The 20,195-nt window shown below is 34.9% G+C and overlaps 1 protein-coding gene across 2 annotated transcripts in view; it reads left to right on the top strand.

Annotated features, from left to right (window-relative positions):
* Window positions 1-4,932: 4,932 nt before the first annotated feature.
* LOC136029533 (eukaryotic translation initiation factor 4 gamma 1-like) overlaps window positions 4,933-20,195 on the top strand; it is a 33,001-nt gene continuing 17,738 nt past the window's right edge. For both annotated transcript variants that reach the window (XM_065708004.1, XM_065708003.1), the window contains exons 1-2: window positions 4,933-5,110; window positions 13,114-13,355. In XM_065708004.1, coding sequence (XP_065564076.1) covers window positions 4,975-5,110; window positions 13,114-13,355 — 378 coding nt within the window. In that variant the 5' untranslated portion in view covers window positions 4,933-4,974. The remainder of the gene's footprint in view (window positions 5,111-13,113; window positions 13,356-20,195) is intronic.

Below are 20,195 nucleotides of genomic sequence, written 5' to 3'. Positions count from 1 at the left end.
TTGGGCTAAATGGGTTTTTCATAGTTATAATTGGAAGATTTTGAGAAAAAAGGAGCGAGAGAGGAGGCCTAGTTGCCCTCCAATTTTTTGATTGCATAAAAAGGCAACTATAACTTCCAATTTTTTACTAACGTTTTCATAAGTAAAAAATATACGTAACTTACGAATTAACTTACGTAGCGAACTTCTATATTTGTATGTTTTATTGCGTATATGAGGGGGCTCACCCCTTGTCGATACCTCGCTCTTAACATTAAAGCTTAAATTATGTCCCAATTCCTTAAGAATGACCCCTGAATCACAAAGGCCGTAGAATAAATAGTTGAAATTACTAAAAATAATTTAGCGTAAAGAGCGAGGTATTACGAGGAGGTAAACCCCTCACATGCGTAATAATTTCTGTTCGTTTTAAGTATTAATGCTGCTCCTCACTTTCAGTAGAAAAAACTTCATATTTATTTTTTGATTGTTTTTTTAAATAATGCTAGAAAATCCTGCGCCCCCTCCATTGAAAGTCTCTTCCCCCATGAGAAGTTCCTCCATTAAGATCCTCCCACGTAACCCCCCCCCCCAACTCTCCCCCCAAACCGAAAAAAATCCCCCTGAAAACGTCTGTACACTTCCCAGTAACCATTACTATATGTAAACACAGGTCAAAGTTTGTAACTTGCAGCCCCTCCCACGGGGACTGTGGGGGAGTAAGTCGTCCCCAAAGACATAGTTATTAGTTTTTTGACTATGGTGAATAAAATGGCTATCTCAGAAATTTGATCCGGTGACTTTGGGGGAAAATGAGCGTGGGAGGGGCCTAGGTGCCCTCCAATCTTTTTGGTCACTTAAAAAGAGCACTAGAACTTTTAATTTCCGTTAGAATGAGCCCTTTCATGACATTCTAGGACCACTGAGTCGATACGATCACCCCTGGGAAAAAAACAACAAAAAACAAATAAACACGCATCCGTGATTTGTCTTCTGGCAAAAAATGCGAAATTCCACATTTTTGTCGATAAGGGCTTGAAACTTCTACAATAAGGGTCTCTGATACGCTGAATCTAAAGGTGTGATTTTTGTTAAGATCGTATGACTTTTAGGGGGTATTTCACCCTATTTTCTAAAATGAGGCAACTTTTCTCAGGCTCGTAACTTTTGACGGGTAAGACTAATCTTGATGAAATTTATATATTTAAAATCAGCATTAAAATATGATTCTTTTGATTTAAATATTGGCATCAAAATTCCATTTTTTAGAGTTTTGGTTACTATTGAGCCGGGTCACTCCTTACTATAGTTCGTTACCACGAACTGCTTGATTTTCTTTGAGTCGCATGACTTTGTTGGAGTATTTCTTTTATTTTTCGAAAGTCTTATTCTCTTTTGATTTTTGAGGAATTTTTCTCTAATTTCTCTGAATCGTAGCTTTTGATGTGCAACATTTTTCGTGATGCGATTTTCATTCAGATTCGTTTTTGTTAACTTTTTGGGCATGTTTACACCCTTTTTTGAAAATCAGGAATATTTTTTTAACTTTTTGGGCATGTTTTCAACCTTTTTCGAAAATCGGGAATATTTTTGTTAACTTTTTGGGCATGTTTCCACCCTTTTTTGAAAATCGAGAATATTTTTGATAACTTTTTGAGCATATTTCCACCCTTTTTCGAAAATCGGGAATATTCTTGTTAACTTTTTGGGCATGTTTCCACCCTTTTTCGAAAATCGGGAATATTTTCTCGGGCTTATGGCTTTGATGCATAAGCTCAGAGCTATAAAAATCAGGAATCAAAATAAAAATTTAATACTTTTGATGTATTAATTATTATCCAAATACTTTTTCTTGAGATTCGGTTGTTGTTGTGCTTAGTTGCTCCTTACACACAGTTCATTACTTAAAATGTTTAGAAAAGAAATAGGAAGAATAATTCAGTACAAAAAAGCTGTTGAATTCTATATGTAAAGAATCTACATAAAAACTATTTATTTAATTGATATCGGATTTTTAGTTTACACCTTTAACATCAATACCATGATATATAGTTTTTTGTTTTTGTTTTTTTTTTTCGTCTCTTTATAGAAACGCCAGTAGAACTAAAAAAATTCACCGAACCCACTTTTGCCTTGAAAATGGAAAAATAACATTTTTGGTTTGTACCAATCTAAAGCGATGTTTCAATTTTGAAGTTCTCATTTTTTATTTTTTTTTATTTTTGGTTGGAAAATAAAAGATATTGTCTATTTAAAATGTACTTGGGTATAAAGATACAGTGAAAAGATAATTATTAATGCTTCTAAGGTTTCAAGTATAAAGTCATTTCATTTAAGTGTTCGAGTTCAAGTAGTTTATAAAAACTATTCTGATTAAATTTTGATCCGACAGCATTTTAAGGGGTTTCAGGTTTATTTTTTGTTTGGTAAAAGACATGTTTGTCTTTTACTAGGCAGCAGTTATCAAGCAGTTAGTGGTAACGAACTGTAGTAAAGAGCGACCCGGCTCAATAGTAAACGAAACTCTAAAAAACGGAATTTTGATGCTAAAAGACACATCAAAAGTATCGGATTTTTATGCTGATTTTAAATATATAAGTTTCATCTAATTTAGTCTTTGTCATCAAAAGTTACGAGCCTGAGAAAATTTGCCCTATTTTGGAAAATAGGGGGGAACACCCCCTAAAAGTCATAGGATCTTAACGAAAATCACACCATCGCATTCAGCGAATCAGAGAACCCTATAAATAAAATTTCAAGCTCCTATCTACAAAAATGTGGAATTTTGTATTTTTTGCCAGAAGACAGATCACGGGTAAGAGTTTATTTGTTTGTTTTTTTTTTTTTTTTTTCTTTTCCCCAGGGGTCATCGTATCAACCAAGTGGTCCTAGAATTTCATAAGAGGGGTCATTCTGACAGAAATGAAAAGTTCTAGTTCCCTTTTTAAGTAAACAAAAAATTGGAGGGCACCTAGGCCCCCACCCACGCTCATTTTTTCCTAAAGTCAACGGATCAAAATTTGGAGATAGCCATTTTGTTCCACATAGTCGAAAATCATAATAACTATGTCTTTGGGGAAGACTTACTCCCCCAAATTCCCTGGGGGAGGGGCTGCAAGTTACAAACTTTGACCATTGTTTACGTACAGTAATGGTTATTGGGAAGTGTACATACGTTTTGTGGGGGATTTTTTGGTTTAGGGGTGGGGTTGAGGGGTGGGGGATATGTGCGAGGATCTTTCCTTGGAGAAATATGTCATGGGGGAAGAGAAATTCAATGAAAAGGGCGCAGGATTTTCTAGCATTACTATAAAAAAACAATAAAAAATAAACAGGAAAAAGTTTTTCAATTGAAAGTAAGGATTAACATTAAAACTTAAAACGAACAGATGATTACGCATATGAGGGGTTCTAAAAATACTTTAGCATAAAGAGCGAGGTATTTAGGATGAGATAAATATCTTGCTCTTTATGCTAAAGTATTTTTATTAGTTTCAACTATTTAATCTATGGCCTTTCTGATTCAGGGGTGATTCTTAAAGAATTGGGACAAAACTTAAGATTTAGTGTAAAGAGCGAGGTATTGACGAGTGGACAAACCCCCTCATATACATAATAAAAATATAAGAATATAAATGTTTGTTACGTAAGTTAATTCTTAAGTTACGTATATTTTTTACTAACAAAAACGTCCGTTAAAAATTAAAAGTTCTAGTTGCCTTTTTAAGTAGCCGAAAAATTCGAGGGCGACTAGGCCTCCTTCTCCACCTCTTATTTCTCAAAATCGTCTGATCAAAACTAAGAGAAAGCCATTTAGCCAAAAAAAAGAATTAATATGCAAATTTCATTTTAATAATTTATGTGCGGAGAGCCAAAATCAAACGCATTAATTCAAAAACGTTCAGAAATTAAATAAAAAAAACTTTAGTTTTTTTTTTTTTTAAACTGATTTTGTGCCAAAATACTGTAGTTCTTCAATTACAAGTACTCGAAGTGTCTTTTAATTGTTTACATTGGTATATCTGAATTTTTTTTTTTTCTAATTATAGGCGCAAGGTCTTGAATTATATCCTCAAATGAATCTTTACATTACCTTCTAAAACAACTGAAATGATAAAAACAGCACTGGGGAAGAATACAAAAAAAGACAAAGTGGTGTATATGCTAAAGTTTTCTCGGTTTCTTACATACTATGTTGTAAACTTTTAGAAAAGGATTTTCGACCGATGTATTCAATTCTAATTGCCGCCATTTTTTTATTGTTTCACGCCTTTTTTTAAATCAACAAAAATCTTATTAGTACAAATCACAATTTAGTCAAATCTCTAGAATAGTAACTATTTTCAAGGCAATTGATAATGAAGTTTCCTGACATAGATAATTTTTTCTAAACAAATTGTTGATTTCTCAGTTACTATGTTCTGAGTTTTACTCTTTACTATGTTGTGGAAAATGCTGCAATTCGCAAAATATTTATATGGTTATGAACCTTAAAATTATTTTTCAGAAGAAGTTATGTGCGATGAATGTAGTGTAGAATTTAAAGTAATTTTCGCCCTCTTTTTCTTGCAATTAAGTTTTTACTTTCAGATAAAAATAGAACCGTTTCGGCAATATATTTGAGAAAAGGTGCTGTTAACCTTACGGTGGGTGGACCGATCCTAAACCCTCTTTATGCCTTTTATACGTAGTTGACAGGATAAGAACAACAAATGATTCAATTTTGAATGTCTGTTTTTTTTTTTTTTTTTTTTTTTTTTTTTTTTTTACTAAGGTAATGCCAGAACCTTGCCTCTAGTTTATCATTAGTTTTTTTTTTCCTATGATTGTGACAAAAAACAACATATTGTGAGGGTTCAATTGTTTAAAATTGATTAAAAACTACTTTATGTCTAAATGACGAGAATAGTTTCAATACCATTGCAGCAGTTCTTATAACCATTTCAGGGGTATCACCAATTCCATCTGACGAATCTTGATGTCTATCTAGATGAAATGAGGAAACTGAGTCGCAGCACAAATTTGTCGTCTGCCATTCGATTTATGCTAATAGACGTTCTTGAGCTGAAAGAAAGAGCTTGGGTGCCTATCCGAAATGAAGAATACTGCAGGCAATCGTCGTCACTATCTGGTAAGTACCAGAACGAGAAGTTGAAAAATAACCTCAAGTTTTTTTTTTATCCTCCAAAAATATACAAAAGAAAGACAGTTTGGCATGAAAGGAATGCTACATGTGTTTCCCCACAACGCGCTTTATATTCACTTTTTAATATTGCTTCCTTTTTACAAACTTGTTTCGTTCTTGGTAATCTACCAAAGGAATTGGTGACTCATCAAACAAAAGCTCCAGTCGTTCTTCTTTAAATAAGAAAAATAACATTATATTGAGTTTAAGACGTTGCTTCTTGTTACGTTGCGAAAACTGCAAAACAATAATAATATACAAATCCTTCGATCTGTACAGCTTACAATTTTCCTCTGCCAGTTTTAGAAAAACAAAATTCTGTCTGGTCATTTTAATGGAATCTGTCCGAAGGTGAAGGCCGTCGGAAAGCATGGAATGAAATGCGAGAGTAAAACTCTCCTATACTCAGGTTATACTGGCGATTTGGGTGTCCTGGAAGAAAATATTAGAAAATTCAATGATTGTATAGAAGTTTTGAGGACTCAAAATACAAGAATATGCTTGAAAATTTATGTTAAGAAGATTTAGTCGCTTAGACTGGGAGTGGTGAAAGTGAAGGGATGATGCTGGGTAACAACAAGATCAATAAAGTGGATTGCTTCCTTTACTTTTGTAGTATTATTAGTTAAGGTGTTGGATGCAATGAAAACTTTAAAGTAAAAAAAAGCCAAAAACCAGGGTTTAAATCACACTTGAAAAAAGTTTGGGAGAATAGGAATTTAGCCGCGAACCAAGATCATACTATAGGAAGTTACGGTGATGACAGTGGTCAAGTATTGTTCTGAAACTTGGACGATCGGAAAGACGTAAGCGTAAAAAGGAAAGCGTAAAAACGGATTTTTTAGACGTTTTCCAGGAGAGTTGTCTACGGATTCTTTTGGGGAATCATATGACTGATTGTATGTCAAGTAGTAAGGTATACGAAAAATATGGTTCAAACCCACTTTCTCGGGTCATGGTGAGAGAAAGACTGAGATGGTCAGGAAACATTCTGCGGATCAAAGATGAAAGGTTGCCAAAGATTGCCCTTTTTAGCCAACCATCTAGTATCAAGTGGAATGGAAAACAATTGTGTAAAGCAATTGCATGTGCAATGTGGAAAGCAGTTGCTATGAAAGCAATTGGACATCCCCAAGTGGATTAGGGTCGTCTCCGAACTAGTAGGGGGGAAGGATGCCGTAAAAAGGGATTTAAATGAAATCACATTTTCTGTAAAGGGTATAATTAGACAGGCTTTAAATGAACTGAGGGGGGAGAAGAGCCTGCATAGCTGTGTTAGCCTCAGGTAGTTTGTTTCAGCACATTTTATCGTACATTTTGTCATACACAATTGCTTTCCTTTGTCCTGTTTTGTGCCATCTGAAAGAAGGTTTAATGACTGTTAGTGAGAAGGGTCGACCTTAAATACACTTTTGCTATGTAAAACATTACAGAGATTATATTATTTTTGTTCGGAAGGGATTTTTATCTTCTTAATATGATCAATGTTCGCTGTTTAGTAGTAGTATTAATTTATTATCCAGAAGAAATAACAGAGACAAAATCAATTGGTAGCCCACCAAAAGCGTCGCTTGCGAGGGTGTGCTACTAACAAAAAAGAACAAAAAATAGAAGAGAAAAAAAATAAAAAAAACAAAAAACAAACAAAAATAATGAGTTAATCTATAATAAGCAGAAGGGTGAAACCGTGTACCGAGAAAAAAGCTTACATAAATATTTCATACACAATAAAACAACATAATATCCCGAAGCGAAAAAAACAACAAAAAAACAATAAACAATTATTGCCAATATTAAATCCATCAGTCTCAATCTATTTCAAAGGTATACCTACTAAGCAACCCCGCACGCAGCTCGGGTTTGAATTGATTAATGGGCAATTCTTTGGTACTTGGAACAAGCTTATTCCACAGCTTAGCCCCTCTATAAATGACTGAAAAAGTAGTCCTACTTGAAACTAGGCGATGAACCTCAATATATCCACTTGTTTGAGTTCTGTGACCATAAACATTAGATCTTTCCCGAAAAATTTCTGTAAAACATTCTGGAACGCACCCATAATAGTACTTATATATAAAAACCAGTGTATAAAAAGGTCATAAAAACCAGTGTGGGCTACTAAAGGTCAGCCTGAATTGTATATGATTTGCTTTTGCTTGGGGGGGAGGATTCACCAGGAACTATGAAATTATTCCCCCTTCAGTGATTCGAGTTCTTAGATCCTTGTATTTGAGACCCAGCATAAAATTTGCCGTACCTACTTCTGATTGTTTTTCTTAATCTGTTTCTGTTGGTCGTGGAGTTAGACGAGATGAAGTTTTATCCCCCTATGATTTTAAGTGTCTTCTTAAAGAACCGTCCTATCTCACCAATTATGCTGTTGTTGTTATTAGTGAACTACCAAACTATTTAGAATTAGTTGGAACTTATAGAGCATAGATAAGAGTTAAGAATAAACGAAAGAAAACTAAAAGCTGGTAGCTAATTTCTTCGGAATCCTAATAAAACCATTTAACTTCTCCTATTTGGTGCAAGAGATAGAAATACTTAAATTTAATCAAACCTACATCATTGTAAAGTTTGATTTTTCTTATTTATTAAAAAAGCAGAATTTTCTCTCGAAAGTTCAAAACAGGGCAGCCCTTAAAATGGTGTAGCATGCTTGCTTGGAAAGTATCAAAACCTGCGCAGAAGATGTATCAGTTGGGTATTTTTACAGCTTTGGGAGCTCCTCGCCTTGCTACTTAGCTTGATTGAGAAGTTTGCCGACACAGGAGACATATTGTTTCCTGATTTGAGGTGTGGGGACTCCCCCTATCATAAGCCCCAATTTTCTCACCCCCCCCAGTTTTCCCGTCCCCTATGGGAATTTATTTTCTTCGGGAATCTTGTCATTACTAAGATTAGGTTGAATAATTCAAGCATCTACAGAAACGGATCATTTTTTTAGTGTGTCTTTGCTTTTATGGTACTATAAGGCTCATTTTCACTGTTATTTTCGCTTGATTTCGGAAAACCGGCTCCAAATTTGCCCCCCTCCCTTCAGGATTTTGGTAAAATTACGCCAAAATCCCTGGCGGAGAGTCTTCGTTTATTATCTATAGCTCTTATCTCTTATGGGTGGGATGCGTCTTTTGTTGCTGTTGCTGAAATATTATTTCTTTGTTGTTGTATTTATTTTTCTTTTGTTGCTGACGATATTATATTGAGTCTCTTTCAAGTTGGTCTAGTTAAAAATTTTGATTATCTTTCTAGTAAGCTTAAAAACAAAAGCACACTAGTATATGCTGTAACACTCTACTTCAATCAAACGTCTAGAGTATTAGACCAAGAACACTTGTATTTTTTGTTTTGTGAAAGTACATTAGCTTAAACACTTAGGGAAACATAAGACAAATTATAAAACCGATGAAATATAATCAGTGCTTACCTTCCAGCCATAGTGCTCTTCTTTTTGTAAGTGCCTCATTTGTTGTTTAGCATTTTGAAGATCCATGGTTTAAAGGCCTTATCATTATCTACTTATAGTTCAGAGATGCAAAATATTCCTTTGTACCCGAGTTCATGAATGTATAAACATAATTTATGAAATTTCTACAAATTTATTTCAAATCATAACATTCGGAAACAAAATGAGACAAATTAAACAACCTGGGCTCAAAACATTCTTCCTCATAGAAAATTGTCTATTTCCCGGGAAAATTCCCCCGGGAAAATTGTCTATTTCCCGATAACAAATGCTAAATATAAACAATGAGAAAATTGTAAAACTAACAGCACTTTCCCCTAGGATTGTGGGAAGTTACGCCTTCTTCAGAGGCATAATTATTGGACCTTTCAACTATGCTGAATAATGTGGTTTTAAGAGCTTTGAACCTCTACAGTCCCGTTTTCTGATCCGCAGAACTCGCTCAAATTACCATCTATTAGAGTCTCGATTACTATTGAGCTCACTCGCTTCTTACTTATAGTTTGTTACCATGAAATGCTAGAACTTTGTTTGCTAAATGCCTCTTTACTTAAAATAGTTCTGTGGCAAATTGGAGCTACGTTTTTGGTCAGTTTTAAGAGCATTATTCATGCTAGGACAGTGTAGCATTTTTGAGTCCAGTTGAAACATGTGCTATTTCGGATTTTTTTTTTTTTAAGCTCTTTGTTCCTTTACGTGCCCAAAAAAGAAATGAATACACTTACAGGCGTCTTCTCTTCTCTTATATATTTGCTTGCTTGTTGAAAAATGAAAGTTCAAATTGGTATAAATCCTTTTAATGGACAATGATAGTTTCCGAAACAATACTAGATATTTCTGTCACATATAACTATATGCGACCGATATAACTAGCATTCTTTGTGTCTAGTAAAAAGATTTATCCCTATTTGAACTTTTATTTGTCATTATGGAAAGGCAGTGTGGCTTTGAAATAATTTACTTGGCTGTTCAGCGCTAGTAGAAAATTTATGTCAAGTCCAGGGAAGAATTTCTTGAAATGCTTTTTGTGTCAAACAATTCGTGGTAAAGAACTCTAAAAAACGGAATTTTGATACCCATAGTTACAACAAAAGAATTGCGTTTTAATGCTGATTTTAGATATATAAGTTTCGTTGTTTAGTCTTACCCATCAAAAGTTAAGAGCCTGAGAAAAGTTGACTTATTTTAGAAAATAGGGTAAAACACCCCCTAAATGTCATAGAATCTTAACGATCACACCATCAGATTCAGCGTTTCAGAGAACCCTACTGTAGAAGTTTCAAGCTCCTGCCGACAAAAATGTGGGATTGGCGATTGTCTTTCAGGAATCTTTCTCAAAGAATTAGGACAAAAAGTCAAAACTTTAGCGTAAAGAGCAAGGTCTTGTGGAAGGGAGAACTGCCTTTACACACTTCGTAATTTTTATTCGTTTTAAGTTTTGATGTTTCTCCTTACTTTCAGTTGAAAAATCTTATTTTTTTTTTTTCAATTTAATTTCTGATCATTTTAGAATTATACCCAGAAATACGGCTCCCTCTCCATGGAAAATTCCGGTACTTGTGTATTATAAGCCACTCACTCAAGTTTAAAATGTTTAAAACTCGAGAACAAACTGGTTCCTTCGTTAGTTTCTTTGTTACTTTAGCAACAAATCTGGGCTATATATTTGCACATTAGGGGGGGTATAAAGTATAGTGGGTCTGTATGCAAAATGCGTTATGTACAATTATTCTGCATACTATGAAGTAATTATTGTCTTCTGACTTTAAACTGTCTAAATACTTTGTTCCTCTTCCCCTCTTATATAGCCCAAACCATGTATTTCCCATCTACTCTGTCATTTGTCTTTGTCTTTTCTCGTGCTAAGCTGAGAGAAACTAACGAAGAAACCGGTTTGTTCTTGAGTTTTACGCAGCGTAAACTTGAGTAAGTGGCACATAATAGACAAGTACCGAAGTTCCTTCCCCCACGGAAAAGAAAAAACAAAACTTAAATCGGATTCTCAAATTTGGACAGTCTTTTTTCCACGGGGGGGGGGGGGGGGGTATTAGGGGGTATTTTCCACTTGAGGGGGGGGGGGGTCCAGAGGAGCACAAAATCTAGAGAGTAAATAAAAAAAATAGACTGCCAAAATGGTAACTTTTCCTTACGAAATGATCAAAGAGAAAATTGAACCAGCAAGCCGGATGACTACAAGTGTAAGGCCTTCAAAGGACTAAAGAACAAGTGTCAAAACTACACTATAAAACTAATAAAGCGACATGTACGAAGTGCATCGCTTTCATCACTTTTTGTGACGAAATTTACTTTTTATTTCTCAGGTTAGAAAGACCTACACATAAACAATTTCTTATACGCCTTTACATTTCCATTTTCAATTAAATGAAATAGATATTCGGTCGCTTTTAAAATTTTGTTTCATTTTATTGTCATTGAAAACCTTTTTTTTGTACAAGGGTAAATAATTAAAAAGACGAAATTTTCTGCTCTTATTTTAGAACTATCTGTTGAACTTTACGACAAAGCGTCGACGACCTGAACTGCTTCTTATAAAAAGAATGAAAATTAGGGCTTAGAATCCTAGTTTTTGAAGCCTGAACCCCCCCCCCCAACACACACAATAATTTTGCATCTCCGTCAAGATTATATAGAGCTATGCATATCCCGGTAAAATATTTTGTAAAACAATGCATTAAAACATGAGAAAAAAAGAAAAAACTACATGGCATAAATCGTTAATATCAAACACAGTGTTATTTGCTAGGGGTCTACAATCCCCTACCCTTCTTCTTGCGACAAATAATGTTTTATTTTATGCATTCATCCCATACTATCAAGCATTTCTACTAGTGACCAAGTGGGATAGATGTTGAAGAGTCGTTAGTTCTGAAACTTCAAATGCCCACCCTTTCATTTTTTAACTTCCTGTCAAAAGTTTATAGAGACGTATCCTGGTAAAATATTATGCAAAATAATGTATTAAAACATATAAAGAAAAAGTAAAAAAAAAAACTAAATGGCATAAATCGTGATTAAGTATTTCATTTGCCCGTACGTTTTGTTTGTTTCGTTTTTTGTTGTTGTTTTTTGCAGAAATTTCACTAAGTACAGGGGCGAATCTATAGCGAAATCTTGGGGGGAGGGATTTTGACAATTTTGCCAATAATTGACCAAACTGGAGCCAGAAAAAATATGGAGGGTCCCCCGACCCATCCCCGAAACCACCACTGACTAAGTAGAAGGTCATAGATCAAAGTCTTTTTGTAGGTTTACGCTACAGAATGAAATGAATTATAGTCGTATGCCTAGAAACTGCGCTATTTGTTAAGGGGCTACAATCTCCTACCCTTCCCCTTACGACAAAAAAATGTAACGTCCTTGATTTATCCTACATTTTCAAATATTTTTCTATTAGGTTCCAAGTGCGATAAAAATTGAAGGGTCATAAGTTGGACGGTTCTTCATAAGGCAAATTCAGCGTGTTTTAGTTTGAAAGTTTCGGTTTGAATAGAATTAAAAAAGAAAGAAAACTATTAAATAAACTTAAATACAAAATACGTATTTGCCTTCTCGTCCTTTGCCCGTGTTACTTTGTTTATTAGTCTAATTATTAATTATTATTATTAATTATTAATTATTAATTCCTCGTAGCTCTTTAGAAAATATGGCACGTTAACCATCCAGTGAGAATTTCTCAAAATTTCCGATTATAAATTGTGACCTGTACTTTAAGTTGATTAAATGTTTTGGAAGTCGTGGTCTTCCCAGCTTTTTGTGTTTTGCATTAATTTTTCCCGTGGGGACCCTGGCCCCCTAAGACTTTTTCTGGTGCCCTCTCTCCCTTTTTTCTTTTTCTCTCCTTTTTAAGAATAAATTTGTCAATTTTTTCAATTATTGGCACGTTTGTCACATTGCCCCCTCCCCCAAGATTTCGCTCAATGGCACCCTTGTCGCGTTGGCCCTCCCCCTAAGATTTTGCTCTAGATTCGCCCCTGGTTAGATCAGGGGAACATACAGAAACCAAAATCGTTGACTTTATCCGTCTGTTGTCGCCGGAGAAGCTGAAAATATTTAACACGAAAAAACTAGCCGGGAAGTTTTCAATGCCGTTCCCCCTAAACACAGTACAATTATTATCGAGCCATACATATACATTACTTCTCATAATGAGCCCCTATGTTTATTCATTATCAAAATAAGAAAGCATTTTGCAACAGGGTCTAGTAACTCAAAATTCCAATAGATTGTAACAGAAAAAGATAAAAGCAAGAAATAGTTTTGTCGTGTATCAAAGCTCTTTATTTGAAACGTTGAATCCAAAGATTGAACTCATTGGAACAATAAAGTACCGAGAGATTATAACGAAGGGCAGATGGCCTGAAGAGCTGAATTTTTTTTCTTGACTTCATGAAATTGATTTTACGTTCACCTAATATTTCCTTGTTGATTTATACCTGTGTTTTTTGTTTCTTGGCTATAGGTAACCAGGAGGTGAAAGCTCCGACTCAATCTTTAGAATTAGAGAGATATGAGCTTGAAGGGACTATCGATGAAAGTTGCCATAAAGTTTCTCAGCTTGGAGAATCCGTGCTGAATCAAGAAGAGGCTCTCAATCTGTCTAGAAATAAGAGCATTGCAGCTAAGAGTGGGATCGTTGCAACTGAACCCGTCGTGTTAGACCGTTATTCCCGAGTTAGCATTTCTAACCAGACAAATGTCAAGGTAATTCATGTGCTCTAGTTAATTTAAATGGCATCTTGGCTTCATAAGTAACAGTAGGATAATTATTAAACTTCAAGTGCTGAGAATGTTTTTTTCTTTGGTAACCGTCTGGTTACTACTGTCTTATGCAGCTGCGGCATAAATTCTTTTTACTTAACCTACATTTTTTATCACCCACAGACAGTTATTGAATTCGTAATGTCTTTCTTGTTTTTTTTTTAACTTTGTTTTGGGGTGGGGGGATTTTAAACGTCCTATCATAATTTTTGTAATTTATAGATAACCTTCATTGGTGTCAAGTCACAATTTTTTTGTTGGTATGTGTGGTGGGGGGGGGGTAAGGGTTTGTAATTTTTCAATCAAAATGACAAAAAAGGTATTTTTTTTATGAAAATATGGTATGAAACAAGAGATTTCTCAAATCTAGGGGGGATTAGGGAAAATCTATATTGAGTCCGAAATCTGGAGAGAAAAATTACAGGAGATTCTAGAGCCCAGTTCCTCCATGTGGAAGGGACACTAAAACGATTTGATGATAGATGTAAAGGATGCTTACCATTACCTTACGACGATATTAAGTCCCTTGTGAAATCAAAACCCTCACTTAACACGATAGGGAAGAACTTGCTTAAAAGCTACCTTTTTATAAGGTAATGTTACTAAACTATAACTGACAGCCTCTTATTGGCATAATAAAACCAATACTCCCCCGCTCTCTGGGAATATCTCCTTCCAAGCGAAGCTCTCAGCTTTGTAAAACATGTTCTGTAGACCAAAGGGTAAGAAAACAAGAGCCAAGAGCTCATATGGCACTTGTGGCGAGGTCGGTACCTAAAATTAGGCTAATTACCATCGTCCATGCATGTCAAGAAGCACCACACTCGCCAAAGCACTATAAATCCCTCCAACTCCCCCAAAGAGATTGGATCCGGCCCGGTTATATCAATCACGTATCTAGAACTTATGCTTATTCTTCCCATCGAGTTTCATCCCGATGTCTCTATTCTATGCGTTCTCCAAGATGTTCGTTTCCCCCCTTCATTCCCTCAATGTCCCCGGATCCGATCTGAATTGAAAATGTAGTATCTGAGACATGAGATCTTTCTATATATCAAGGCTCATTTAGATCTGATCACCCATTCAAGATAAACATGCCTCAATTTTCACGATTTCCCTCTCTCCATCCCCCCCCCAGATGGACAAATTGGGGAAACGACTGTTATCAAGTCAATTTGTATAGGTTCCTGACATGCCTACCAATTTCCATTGTACTAGTATGTCCAGAAGCACCGAACGTGCCAAAGCACTGGAAATTCCCCTCAACTCCCCCAAAGAGAGCGGATCCGGTCCAATTATGTCAATCACGTATCTAGGACTTGTGCTTATTCTTCCCACCAAGTTCCATCCCAATTTCTCCACTCTAAGCATTTTCCAAGTTTTCTGGTTCCCCCTCCAACTCCCTCCAATGTTACCAGATCCGGTCGGGATTTAGAATAAGAGCTCTGAGACACGAGATCCTTCTAAGTATAAACTTTCATTTAGATCTGATCACCCTTTCGTAAGTTAAAAATACCTCATGTCTTTTAATTTTTTCGAATTAAACGTCCCTCCCATCTCCTACGGGGAGGAGAAGGAGCCATAAAAGGGGACGTGCAAGTGTCATAAAGATCCTTTTCGAAAAACATGTAAAAAGAAACTCACTGTTAGTTTTTAGACCACAGTTGACAAGAGATCTTATAACTAAAAGACACATAAGCTAAATTAAATAAAGCTGCCTCTTTTGTGAGCCAAAGAGGTGCGGCCCTATCACAGAAAACTAGAAGTGGATGAGATGGTGTCACTCGAGCACGGACATCTAGAGAGTAAATTGAAAAGAAACCAAATTAGACTCCCAAAATGGTAACTTTTACTTACGAAATGATCAAAGAGAAAATTGAACCAGCAAGCCGATACTTATATTCCAACAAATTCAAGGATTCATAGATTAATGTAATTAAAGAGTAACGACAAGACGGAAAATCGAATTTATAAGAGAGCGGTGCGGAAATAGATCTGATAATAAAATGAATATCATCTTTGATATTTATGACTTACCATTATGAAACGGAATATTAAAATGTGATTGAGTTAATAGAAGAAGAACGCAACTGTATTAATAGAAATTATCATCTGGAGGTAAAGCTGAGGAGGACAAAAAGTAGTCACAGCACAATTTTGAGCATGTTTTAGGGATTTACTATTATTTATTAATATGATCCCAAATACAGTAACAAAAAAAAAATAAAGCATCCCAAAAGCGTAATAAAGTTTGGAGAAAAATTGCTCTGGAGATGTCATTAGAGAAAAGGGATATGGGAGGGGCTCTTGTTTCCCTCCAATCTTTTTGGCCAAACATAAGAGAGGAAAGAATTAACTTTACATAAAATACCAGATCGCCTTAAAATGATAGAATAGGTTGCCCTCTAATAGCTTTTGGGTCTTGAAAAGACATTAGAACTTCTGATTTCCTAACAAACGAGTCCAATCCGAAGTTTATACGACTTCCCACTCCATAAATGAAACTCAGTACTATCTGTAAGTAAAAGTAGTTCTGATTTGATGTCATTGGAGAAAAAAAGGATACGGGAGGAGCTCTTGTTTTCCTCCAATCTTTTTGCCCAAACCTAAGAGAGGAAATAATTAACTGTACATAACATACCAGATTCCCGTAAAATGATAGAACAGGTTTTGTTAACTTTTGATATAAACAGAAAGAATAAAAAAGAATCAGTACAACTACCCAAACTTTTGACTAATTAACATAGAGAATAATTCTATTTTTTTTTTAATCAACATATTATTTGATGTGGCTACTGACGTGCAATAAGATTATTTAAAAGGAATCATAACACTTTCTATCATATTTGAAATATAGTTATTTGAGGAACATCAGTCAGTCACCTAGCGGGAATGATTTTTGGCAGTAGCGGTAGAGTCAAGGTGCTGCTAGCTCTAAAAAAGATAGATTCCTGAGCAAACAGATCAAAATGAGCACCAGCATCAAGGTCATCGTCAGTAACATCAATATAAGAAAGAAAAGGGCTGAGGACAGATCTTCTTGGAGCCCCTTTATTTCTCATTTACGAAAGTCGAAAATTTTGCTTTTCAAACATCGGACTTTGGACACGGTTATTAAGAACACAAATTAGCCAGTCGAAAGCAATGGCGTGCTCTTTGACGGAGATCAATTTCCTAATCAGGATTCAATATTCCATCATCTCAAATGCATTAAATTTCAAAATTTGTATTGCTGATATTTTAAATAGTCTTCCAGCAACTTACCTTTTAGGTAGTTCAAATGTCTCATATCTTGCTTATGCAGACGATATTCTTCTCATTAGTAGAACTAAATCTGGGCTTTCGGCTTCTGTTCGTTCTATCTCTACTGCTTTCTCGAATGTAGGTCTAACCCTTAACCCTGATAAATGTGAATTCCTTCATTTTGGTCCTTCTCCTAACCAATCTTCTAGACTTAATTGTTCTGAATTTAGCGTTCCGTGCGTGACTTCTTTAAGGTGGTTGGGCATTACCCTTACTAACAATTTAGTCTCTTTTCGTAATAAAATTGTTTCTGATGCTAAGGTTAAACTTCAAGTGGGTTATTATAAAATTGTTGCGAACAGGGGGAAATACAACCGCAAAGCCCTTTCACAAATTTATTCTTGCTTTTGTGATTACTTGGTTTTATATCTTTCTGGATTGTATCCTGTTTAAAAAAAAAAAAAAGATTTAAAGGCTCTCGAGTCATCTTATTTTCTTTTCCTCCGTTTTTTGTTGTATCTTCCTCCCTGGTACAAGAACAGTGATATGGTAACAAATTTCGGGGCTCCAGATTTATTAAATAAACTTAAATTGCTACACCAGAAACTATCCGACTCGACACATTTTACTATTAACCCTTCCCATGATCTTCTAAAATGTTTTCTACAGTAATTTAATGTGTTATCAGAAGTTTTTTTTTTGTTTTTTTTTTTTTGTCTTTTTTTGTTTTTTTTTCTGTGTGTTTGTTTTTATACTCCGCTGTTTCAAGTGGGTAACAAATAAATTATTATTATTCGGCTATTCCAAGTTGAGAGCGTTGACGGACAGCCTTTCATAATGAAACTAAGTACTATCTGTAAGTGCAGGCAGTTTCGATTTTATGTCATTGAAGCTAAAAGGATACGAGAGGGACTCTTGTATCCCTCCAATATTTTTGGTCAGTTAAAAAGAGCGCTAGAACTACTCTCCGTTCAAATTAATCCTCTCCCAATCTTATTGGACTATTGGTTCGATACAATCACCCTTAGTAGAATAAAAAACAAATAAACAGAAATCCAAAATGCTTCTTCTAGTAAAAATATAAAATTCCACGTTTTTATAGATGAGGGACTTGAAATCTCTCTAGTTGGGTTCTTTGACAGAGTGAATTTGAGGATGTGATTTTGATTGAAATTGCTTGACTTTTTGGTAGTGTTTGTAAAATCAGGCAAATTTTCTGAGGCTTGTAGTTTTTGATGTGTAACATTAGACTTAATTTATTTCATATATTTGGAATCAGTACAAAAAGACAATTTTTCTATATATATTATTTGTTATCAAAATCCGTCTTTTTAGATTTTCTATCACTCTTAGGCTGAATTTCTACGTTTTTGCAGTTCGTTGCCATATGTTCGATACCATAATCTTCCCATTTCTTCAAAAAACAACAACCATCGCTATCTAACAAAAAAAATTGGAATAGTATCTGAAAAAGGGGAGACTAAATAAGTGCACTTAAGTAAAAAAAAAGAAGAAGAAAATAGCTTTTTAAGAAAAATTAATAAGTTCACGGGAATTGACAGAGCAGCTTGCTGTCATATTAAAAAAATAAGCTGTAATTCCTATTTGATGACCAGGATATAAAAAGAAAAAGTGGTACTAGCTAGAAAAGACAGCGATTGTCTTCTTAGAGGCTTGGGTGGTGGTGGAAAAATTAGAGACTTCAAAAAAATTGAAATTATAGCTTCTGTAAACACTGATTAGTTTCATTTTAGAATTTCAGAAAATGGCAGAAAATTTAAATGCTTGTATTTTGGAAAGTAGTTCTTATATTCTTCACTAATAAATAGAAGAATAATAAATAGAATAATAATAAATATAATAAATAGAATAATAATAATAAATAGAAGAATAATAAATATAGAAGAATAATAAATAGAAGAATGTAAGCAGTATTGCTATTCATTTTTCGCTTAACGGAAATTACTCTTAAGAATGTTTTGGTGTACCTTATAACGGAATAAATGTACCTTAAAACGGAATATTTACCTTAAAACAAAATAAAGGTCTAGGGTATAGTAATGAAAAAAAGCTAGCAATAACGAAGTATTTTAGGCAAGGGGATGGAAACATATATCCATTTTCAAATAGAATTGGGGAATAGTGACATACAATAGAATAAATAGCATTGACAGATTGACTGTTTTACCAAAGACAAAAACACGCAGAGATAATTTTGAAGAATTCTTAAATTTTACAAAAGAGATATTATGTTAAATACAATTTGGATGAAAAACAAGTAGAATTAAAGCCAATTTAATGATCATAGTTTAGCATCAACATCTCTTCCTGGGTTAATTTCATATTCTTATTTGATTTGTATATAAAGTATCACTGTTATGGTTATAAATTAAAGACATACTTAAACTCGCTTTACCGTTGACGATTTTAGTCATGATTTTGTCATATTTTGTGAAATAGACAATACAGAACAGGTATGATATCTGTTGGACCTTTTTTGGTTAATTGTATGTGACAACGCTGATCTTAGTTTTTCAATCATTTCACAAATATCTGTCACGTACTGAAGTCGTCAATTAAATGCTGGTCTTTTGGTGCATGCGAAGCAGCGAAGGGGTACTGCTTCTCATTGGCTTGCGAAAAATAGATACTGTTAGACAACAGTTCGTTTATTTTAAGGGGGTGATTACTTCTGAATTATGGTATTCTCCATTAAGGGCAATCGTGTGGTTTCTCTGTTGAAGGTAAGGAGGACTATGTTTCGAGTGTTAACACTGACTTTTATTCATTTTTTCACAGTCTTTTCTTTTTATGTTGCTTTTCCTTATTAAGGGCCTACTGGCGTGTCCACACGTCCCATGAGTTACAAAACTTCTCCCAGTAATGGGTTAAATTGCATGGCGATGAAGAACACCATCGTGGGAAGATCCTCTATGGGAGGACAACTGCGACAGGGCGTAATATCAAGATCTATCGACAACGACCTCTTTAAAGGACTGCCTCGACCCTTTCAGGGTACATGCAAGACTGGGGATAGTATATGCCCCTGCTGAACCGACTGACGGAGATACTAGTGACTCAGATGAATTTTACTTACAGTTACAAGAGCAAATAGACAGGGTACCAGGTAGAAATATGTTGTTTTTGCTAGGCGATTTTAACGCCCAGGTTGGTAGAAATAGGGATAGATGGTATCCTTGCCTAGGTAAATTTGGTGCAGGAAAAGAAAACAGTAGCGGTAATGGCTACAGACTTCTGCAATTTTGTAGGTATAACAAGCTAATTATAACCAATGCGCCAATACGGTGTTTGGTCACAAAATGGCCCATATTGACAAGGTTTTAACGTGATGGTAAGACAGCAAACCTTATCGATTATGTTATTGTAAACCGAAAAGTAGCAGGATCATTACAAGATACTAGGGTGTTTAGGAGTGCTTTTATTGATGTTTAAAGTAAAGATCACCGTCTAGTAGTGTCTAAGGTTAATTTAAAGCTGAAATTTTGGATGGGTAACTACCTCCCGGAAAGTGATGTTGGT

This window comes from Artemia franciscana, chromosome 7 (genome assembly GCF_032884065.1).
Source record: "Artemia franciscana chromosome 7, ASM3288406v1, whole genome shotgun sequence".
Lineage (NCBI taxonomy): Eukaryota > Metazoa > Arthropoda > Branchiopoda > Anostraca > Artemiidae > Artemia > Artemia franciscana.
This window is presented reverse-complemented; position numbering and strand designations above follow the sequence as displayed.